The 8,810-nt window shown below is 42.0% G+C and overlaps 1 protein-coding gene across 2 annotated transcripts; it reads right to left on the reverse strand.

Moving 5' to 3' along the window:
- Window positions 1-1,984: 1,984 nt before the first annotated feature.
- LOC114799814 (uncharacterized) lies at window positions 1,985-8,541 on the reverse strand. 2 transcript variants are annotated; one of them, XM_028996691.1, is made up of 6 exons: window positions 8,053-8,541; window positions 5,677-6,171; window positions 4,628-4,717; window positions 3,992-4,082; window positions 3,690-3,919; window positions 1,985-2,598 (listed from the first exon to the last, which is right to left on the reverse strand). In XM_028996691.1, the coding sequence occupies exons 1-5, from the start codon at window positions 8,096-8,098 to the stop codon at window positions 3,724-3,726; spliced, it is 918 nt and encodes a 305-aa protein (XP_028852524.1). In that variant the 5' UTR covers window positions 8,099-8,541; the 3' UTR covers window positions 1,985-2,598; window positions 3,690-3,723. The 2 variants fall into 2 exon arrangements, with proteins under 2 accessions (XP_028852524.1, XP_028852523.1); XM_028996690.1 differs by having other exon boundaries at window positions 1,985-2,612.
- Between the last annotated feature and the right edge of the window lie 269 nt (window positions 8,542-8,810).

Genomic DNA, 8,810 nt, shown 5'->3' on the forward strand with positions numbered 1-8,810 from the left:
CAGAAATGTTTTCATCATCCTTTCACTCCGTGCTGGAACACCTCACCTGTTTGTCTGTGGTTTTTGCCCACATGGCGAGACTGGACTTGTCAAACAAGTTGAAACAAAACGAAAAGCTTTCGAATCAGATAAGGCCCTGATACCTGAGATTAAAAAGACACAGCTATTAAGAAGTGGGAGGAGCGAGCATCTGAATTCAACGAAAGTCAGCTTCCTCAAAGACCTTTGCATATCTTCATGAAATTCCAATTTTGTATAAAACTTTGGGGACACATGTTTGCTTGTGTCCTGAGTGTCCAAATTCTTTCATTTGTTTTATGAGACAAATGCATCTTCTGCATGCACACCACAAGTCATGCACCATTCCTGGGTTTAGTTAGCTATGTAGACGAGAATTCAGCTAACTGCTAAACCTTACACTCAACCACAAGATCAAAACAGTGAGAACAAAAGCGAACGCTGACGTTGACAGGAAAGGCAGATCTGTTCAGTGTCAGCATGTGGTTCCACTTAATAAATTTCAATAAATTATTAAATAAATGAATAACACATGAATAAAACAAACAGGTTCTACATAGCAGGGAGTGGAGGAACGTGTTCATAAATGAAAACAAAAATCACATTGCACTGCAACATGTGTCTTTTTATGTAAAAAAAAAGATCTATGATGGAACATTTAATATTTAAACATAAACCACCCTGTGGTTTATATTAGAGCACACAGTGCTCTATTGTCATTTTAGAGGAACAGGCTGATATGAAATGTTCATCAGTCCATGCCTTAGACCACTGCATGATATGGCTATGAATGGTGATGGTGAATACAGATTTGAATTTTGTTCATTCTCCCTGCAGAAGAAGCTGTGCAGGCCTGTTCCATCTGAAATTATTTAGATATCATTAGCTAAATAAATGCTTGATTAATGTATGAATGAAAGTAGATGACATGCAACACTGTGCAAGATGACTGTGCTTCAACCAAAACTACACTTATATCTATAAACTACAACATGAAATAACAGAATAAGCATAAATATGCTTAATCTGTTATTTCATGCTGTAGTTTATAGATTTAAGTGTGTCTAAGACACATTAAAGCAAAAAGGAAATGCAGTTGTGTTCTCAGTGCACATCTGGAACCCATGTCCGTGAGAAGGTCTTCACTAAGAAATGCTCTTGTTGGGCGGTTTGCATGCTTGTGGAAGAATAAGAGATGCAAACAATTAAGGCTTGGAGAGTACGTCTGCAAAATGCTTACAGCTTTGAGGAATTTCCCATGAGGCTATTTAAAAAACTTACGACCGTGATGTTCTTCTGGAAGGCAGGCCTTACAAAACACAGAAACACAGAACCCTCTTGTTTCTGTTTAGTGCGTTGCTGAGCACATTTGCATCCAGACAAATAAATCACATTACGCTTGTGTTCAACCTCCTCAAAGAAACGTATTTTTCTGCTGGATCTCACGAGTTAGGTGCCCAACATCGTGGCAGGATGTGTAGTTAGTACACTCCCAGGAGTAGGAGCCAGGAGGAGCCAGGAAGAAGCTGAGAAAAAGTTGCTGTTCACTCTAAAGAGAAACATTTTTCTTCGTAACCGATGGCTGCCTGGAACAGATTATCTTAAGTCCAGAAGAAGAAGCAAGGCCGCGTAGAAGCAAAGAATCCCACTAAACTGAACCACTAATGCAGGCATTCATGCCCTGAGCCAATCAGAACTCTTTATTTATTCAGCTGATGTCATGTTAGAGACATGCTTCAATGATCAAACATAACGCACAACAAAAGCTGGTTTTTGGTAGAAGCATAAAACCAACTTGCACAATGTACAGTACTGTAACACATGTAGTGATTACACATATTTATGGAAAAAAAAAATTCAGAAAAATTGTTGCTATCTAGAGATGTGATACAATTCAAATCCCACTTACTACCATTGTGTCCCTGAGCAAGACACTTAACCCTGAGTGTCTTCAGGGGGACTGTCCCTGTCACTACTGATTGTAAGTGACTTTGCATAAGGGCGTCTAAAAAACGCCGTAAATGTAAAACCTTATTGTATTTCTGCTGTGTAACTTTTTGTCTCTTTCTCTATACATATAATGTCATTATTTAATTCTGCAACAAACAGATGAGGTGAATTAATATTTGATCAATATTTTACAGGGTTTTTATGTTAACAAAACTGATTACACTACTTGTTTAGTGATTTTGCAAAGAACTGTATGTGTGAAAAAGTGAATTGCAACATAACTAAAAACACAAGCAGGAGTAAGATGAATTCCATATACTAGTGGCGATGTGCAGCTGTGTGACGTAGTGCTGAATTTCACAGAACACGATCGGTCTCCATCCTCTTCCCCACCCCTCATCCCCGTGGCGTGATATCATCTACAACGTCCGCATAGCAGCTTCATTTCCTGGTGCGTTTCAAGGGAAAGGGCAGGGCACGACATCCTTGTGTTGCAATTATCGGCTCCTGGCTTGGTTGCCAGTAGGTAATGAGCGAGACATCAACAAAAACACAGCGGGCTGGGAGTCTGCAGACTGGAGTGGCCTGACTGGATTTTCTTCGCTGGCTGTAGGAGCGGAGGAGCTGCACCTGAAGGCAAAAGTCTGAAGGAAGACATGCCCATTTTCATAACTTCATAAACCTGCTCTCCACTTGTTGACACATGTCTTGTGTGTATAACTCAACCGTAATATTGAACTTGTTTCTTTTCTTTTATTAAAAAAATATCAGTGGAAAATGTGATACAGACACACAAAATCCAGCACTGACATCTACTGCAGAAAACACTATTAAACCACTCATAAATCGTGGTATTTTGTTTTGAATGGATTTTTGTGAATGTGCTTTATCTATACCAGTGTTTGAATATGAGTCGACATATGGGTGGCACTCCTGTTGGCTCTGACACGTTCTATAGGTGGGCGTCACTGTCAAATGGTCTGAGAAGTCCTGGTTTACATAGTCCCTCCACCCAAGCATGCACACGCATGTCCAAAAATGCAGGTGCGCAGCAGCGTGTCCTGACACAGCACAGGAACTCACTCCTGCCATCTCATCATATGCATGCAGAGCAGGGAATATGGGTCCCAACATGTCATGGAGCCTGTTGTTCGTCATGGTATGGAAGGCGTCAAGATTTCCAGAAGGTGACCTTCTACACTTAGTGTATGCAAAAAGGAATGCCATTTATTGAGAGGTATGCAGATGAAAAAGGCAGCCAGTGCTATATTAGATTACAGTATTATATGTACTAATATTACAGAATAACTTGCACCATAAATTAACTTGCAAGCAGATTAAGATTAAAACTAACAAAAGAAACAAAAAATATGGCAAGTTCTATTAAAGATGAGTAAATTATATTATATTTCTTAAACGGACTCCACTGTTAGCATGGGTATGCACACACACACACACTCACACACACACACAGAGCCCACTGAGCTTTCAACATCTGACTACAGATTCCGCTGGCTTACCCATGATCCACTTTTTGTTAGAGTACAGAATTCTCAAAGCAGCGCAGGAATTTGGTTTATGAGTGTTTGTTCGAAAAGCCCTTCAATATAACGTTTGAGGAGTGAGTGAGTGTTCACCCTAAAAATAACTCTAGAAGGGTCTTGGGGTTGGTCTGCATTAGAATTTCACAGAGCGATGTGGTTTTATCGTGCATCACTCACAAATAAACACATCCCTTCCAGCGGCACGAGCAGCTCAGTTGGTGGAGCACAGGCCGGAGTCGAAAAGTGGCGTGACGGTGCCGTCTTTCCACTCAATCAGGATCTCCCCTCGCTGCAGGCTGGGCGAGCGGTGGGGCGCCACTGGACTCTTGGTGAGGGGAGTCCGATCATGGGGCACAGGCGAAGCAGTGGTCCGGGTGCAGGGCTTCAGAAGAACCACTTTTTTCCCCCTGAGATGAGAAAGACGCGTGGACCAACACTCCTCGGCTACACATCTACAGAACTGCGGAGTTCAGACTCACCTGTTGTGGTAAATGTTGAGAACCAGGATGACCAGGCCCAGGAGCAGAGCGAGGGAGCTCAGAACCACCATGGCTACCTGCCAGCCCACTCCTGTCCAACACAGACGTCAGTGATACTGAAAACCAGCTACATCAGACATGGCAGGTCCTCTGCTGCCACCTTATGGAGACAATTCATCTCCATATCGCCGCTTTATTACGATTAGAACATTGCCCTGGAGAAAATAAGTTCATATTCAACATGGTGAATTGCTGATTAGATGATCGGTTGAACAGAATCGCACCAAACCTCCAACAATTCTATTTAGTTAATCCTATGAAGTTAACACTTACAGTATTAGACTCTTTATCATTTAATAACAATGGTTGTTCTGCCTTTTTTTTAACAATACCTGATAACTGAAAGACATCACGTACAGCAATTTAATTAGGTGATATGTTTATTTCCATTTTTGATTCAAATCTGATCATTAGTTTAGTGAGTATTGGTTTATGTGGGATTCTGGCTAAATATTCCACAATGCACATTTTGTCATTTTGTAAACTTGATTGATTCCTTCACCTTTCTTAGTACTTTTCTTTAGACTTTGGTGAAGTTTTGTTGATGTGCTTCATATAATAATTGAATTCACCCACCATAATCTGTTGTGAAGGAAGTGAGGGTGGGCTGCTCGGGGTTCACATTTTCCCAAGGTTGGACAGTCACCAGGACGTCACCCTCAGCTGCTGTAATCGGAAGACATTATGCCTGTCAGGGGGAAATGTGAGCGTAGCAGAACTGTCTGGGTCACTGAAACTTGTAAACGCACACTATTTCATTTATACACACACACACTCAGTGTCATTAGATACATGCAGATACTTTCCTAGTTGTGTCAGTAAAAGTAGAAAGTATTTAAAATAAATACATATTCATCTTAGACAATGTTTTTCTAGAAAGCAGAGATCTGTTTCACCTCTGTGTTCATGCTCTCACTACATCCCTGCTAACATCCGTCATATTTTCAGACCATAAAACCCATATAATAAATTTGTGCCACCCGCCAGCAAGAATAAACCAACATTTACTGTCAGATGAATTTACAGATTTACAGAAATAAACAGATAGAATTAGGGCTGAACGACATATCGAACCCAAACCGGAATCGTGATTTGAATCTGCTCCATCGGTTAATATCAGGGTTGCTGTAGGACACATGCGCAGACATGCTGGCTTGCTGGAGACGTCAGTGGGCGAGAGGCTGGATCGCTGGTGACGCCCTGGGGCATCGGGGAGGCAGGCCGATGGGAGGTCGGGATCCCTCCCCTCCTAACATGCGTACAGATACACCCCCTGGCAAGATGATAACGTGGTGTTGCAGGTCTCTAATCTTAGAGACCGATAAGATCAGCTTTTCCTCCATTCCCGCTTTGTGTTCGTCTGTATTTCGAACGTGCGAACGTCCTATTCGGCGCAGCGCAAAGCCCTAACCGTAATGCATGAGCGCATGCATGCAACCCCGGAACCAAACTCTGAACTGACAGCCACTCTTGCACCATGCAGCCGCAGAAGATAATGGGTCTCGGAGCAAGGGTCGTCTCCCACATCAGTCATCCTCATCCTTCCTCTCAGGAGTCTCTCTATTGCAGGGTTATGGAAAAGCGAGTTTGATCTGCGTTTTCAGGCAAGGTGACCAGATACTTACTGAGATTGAGATGAGTCGGAAACGTCGTATGTGTCTGGATGGTTGTCAGGTGAGGTTGCTGAGGACGGTGCTGCTTACTGTCACCACTACCAGCATTGCTGCACACTGTATCATTGTCCAGAGTTCTCCACTTGCTGGCCCGCCCACGATCCCTGGACAGGAAGATCCTGTGGGAGTCAGGCCTGGCGCTGAGGTGGAGGCCAGTCCCCCGCAGTGTCAAGTGGCCTTTCTTTGAGCAGCTCCACATCTGCCCTTCACTCCGGTCCTGACAGATGTGCAGCTGGACCGCCTCGTGCTCCTGCCCCCCTGGGGCACTCAGGCATTCTCCATTCAGCATGCTGCTGAGAGAGCCGCTCTCTGGATGCCACTCCCACTCCTGATGGGCGTAGCCTGGCTGGCAGTCCCGTAACATCACGGCAGCCTGGCTCTGGTCCCTCTTCACCCCAACACACTTCCATAGCTGCTCGTTCCTGAGGATCAGGCCCGCTGCAGGACCTGGGAGAAGAAACTGGGGGTAGTACACTGTCACAAGTAGACTTGGGGACAGGACTCTGAGTACAGAGTGTGCTGACAGGTAAACAACCAACTTGGATGAAACTTTCATTCTGGAACTTAAAGCCAGATGGCAACACATCCTTGTCAAAGGAGGGATATGAATGCAAAAGTTAAATAGATAAGTACATCACTGAATAATAAATGTCAGTAATTTTATAATTTTAGGCAATGATGCAGCTGATTCTGACCTTCGACCCCTTCAACCTCTGCAGCAATACTGAAGGCACTCATATATCTATTTTCAAAAAATTATCTTGGCCACTTTTGTTCTTTGTCAGATTTCATAGTTTGTAATAAGGATATGAAAAAAGGTGAATTAGTTAAGAAAGGGGGAAAAAATAAAACGTAAAATAAAATGTAAAAATAATAAATAATGATAATTAAACTGTGAAATACTTTTATGTAAATAATACGTTTACCTGTAATATTCAGTTCATAAGGACTCAAAAACTCAAAATCTTGAATGAAAATCATTTTCATAAAAATTAAAAGATTTTAATGCCACGAAGAACAAGTGTTCTGTGACTGATATTATTCCAGTTTCCTCTCTCCTCATCTATCGTCATTGTTGAGCTTTTTATGTCGCACTGCTCTGATCGCTAACCATGTTACTGCATTAATCCATAAGTAGTCTCACCACCACGTCATATTAATACACACAACTAATAATAAAACACATGCAGGAGAAAGGTTTTTGAGTCTAAGTCTTATTTTCAGTGGAGCTCTGATTTGCTGGGCGCAGCAAAAGACTGCGCATCATGTACACACGCCTTACAAAACAATTTGGTCTGAAAGTGGCTTAATGACATAAAGCGGTTTTTGGTGGCCTGTTTTAGTCTTTCCGTCGAGCTGTCGTTTTAGTCCAGATGTCCAGACTCGTTTTAGTCTAGTAAAGTTTCAGTCGCGTTTTAAGTCTTATTTTAGTCAGAATTATCCATTAATATTTTGTTCTAGTTTTAGTTAACAAGAATTGAAGACATTTAAGTATAATTTTAGTCAATGAAATGTGTATTTTAATCTAGTATAGTACAAATACCTAGAACAGACAAAAGCAACATTTTCTTTTAGTAAAACCCACTTCATAATTAAAACAAGGTTATGGACCCTGCGGCACATTTGTTGATGCACCCCCAAATAGCAGGTAAAGTTCTGAAGACGGGTAAGAGTGTGATTGTAAAAGTTCGGGCTATAGACATTCTCTAATGGCAGTCAAGTTGTCATTGTTTGTGTCAAACAATTTAGGAATTTGTTGTAACTTTAAAATAGAAGATGACTGAATTTGTACTTGAAGAGACAATACTGCCATTTGATTGGCTATTGACTAGGCCCTTTTTTGATTGGCTGGTAAAGTAACAGGTTCTAAGACCCAGGGGAGATGCACTTGTTTCATATTGAGGCGCTACTGTGATGATGGGAGATACAGGAAAGATGAAATAACGTCGTCTCGTCGTCGACGCAAATGAAGAAACATTTTTAAAATAGATTTCATCTTGTAAACCATATTTAGTCTCAATTTAATTAGTCAACACGATAGATTTCATTATAGTTATCGTCATATGACCAGCACTGACGTCTCGTCTTCATCACCTCAAAAATAGTTCTTAGTCTTAAAGTCATAAGTTTGTCCTCTCAGAAGTTCTCATGACCTATTTAAAAATTGTATAAAACTCCCAGCTGACCGGCATTCGACTGAAAAGTGTGTAACTGAATATTTATTGAAGGGTCCCTTCATATTTGCTATCACAACTTCGTGCAACAGCCCCGAAACCCTGATTAATACAGTTTGCTTAATTAAAAACGCATGCAAATGATTGTTCTTACCGTGAAAAAGCAGTGTGATGAGCATGGAAGCAACAGTCTGCCACATTCTCTCCGTCAGCACGTCTTCTGCTGCTTTTAATTTGTTTGCAGACGTTCCTTACTGGCTGCAGTTGCTTCAGGGCTCGTAGGCAGTTTGTAGGATAAGTGGGGAGCGTGGACGAGCTCAGAATACTAAACATGAGGTTAGAATAGAGCTGAATAGCAATAAATTATACCTGCTACAAAAGCAACACATTCCTCGGGCTAACCAGTTCCCTTCCTGCATTACAGATGGGAGAAGGTGGTGCAGAACCCCAAATACACCACATATATATACACATATACAGAAACAGAAAGTAAACCTCCAGGGATGCCTGCCTAACCTCAGTAATAATAACAGCTGCTGTCTTATTGAGTTAGACAATAAACCAGAGAGCCCCAGACGATCTAATACCGTCTTGTATTTAAACAAATTATTAAATTGCAGCTCCGATTTGGAAACTTCACGAGCGTCACCTGATGCGCGTGTGACGTTTGACGCACGCGCAGCGTCACCGCCGAGGTGGAATTAGCGCCTCAGTCGAATTATCGGTTCCACCTTAAATCCTGCTCCGCGACTGCAATACTACAATGTCGCCGGTAGAGGGGGGGATTTAACGAGGCGCGTCTACAGATGCTCTGGGCACTAAAATGGAATCAGTACGGTCAGTACAGGCCAAAAGTTTGGACACACCTTCTCATTCAATGTGTTTTCTTTATTTTCATGCCCATTTAGATTC

This window comes from Denticeps clupeoides, chromosome 11, assembly GCF_900700375.1.
Source record: "Denticeps clupeoides chromosome 11, fDenClu1.1, whole genome shotgun sequence".
NCBI lineage: Eukaryota > Metazoa > Chordata > Actinopteri > Clupeiformes > Denticipitidae > Denticeps > Denticeps clupeoides.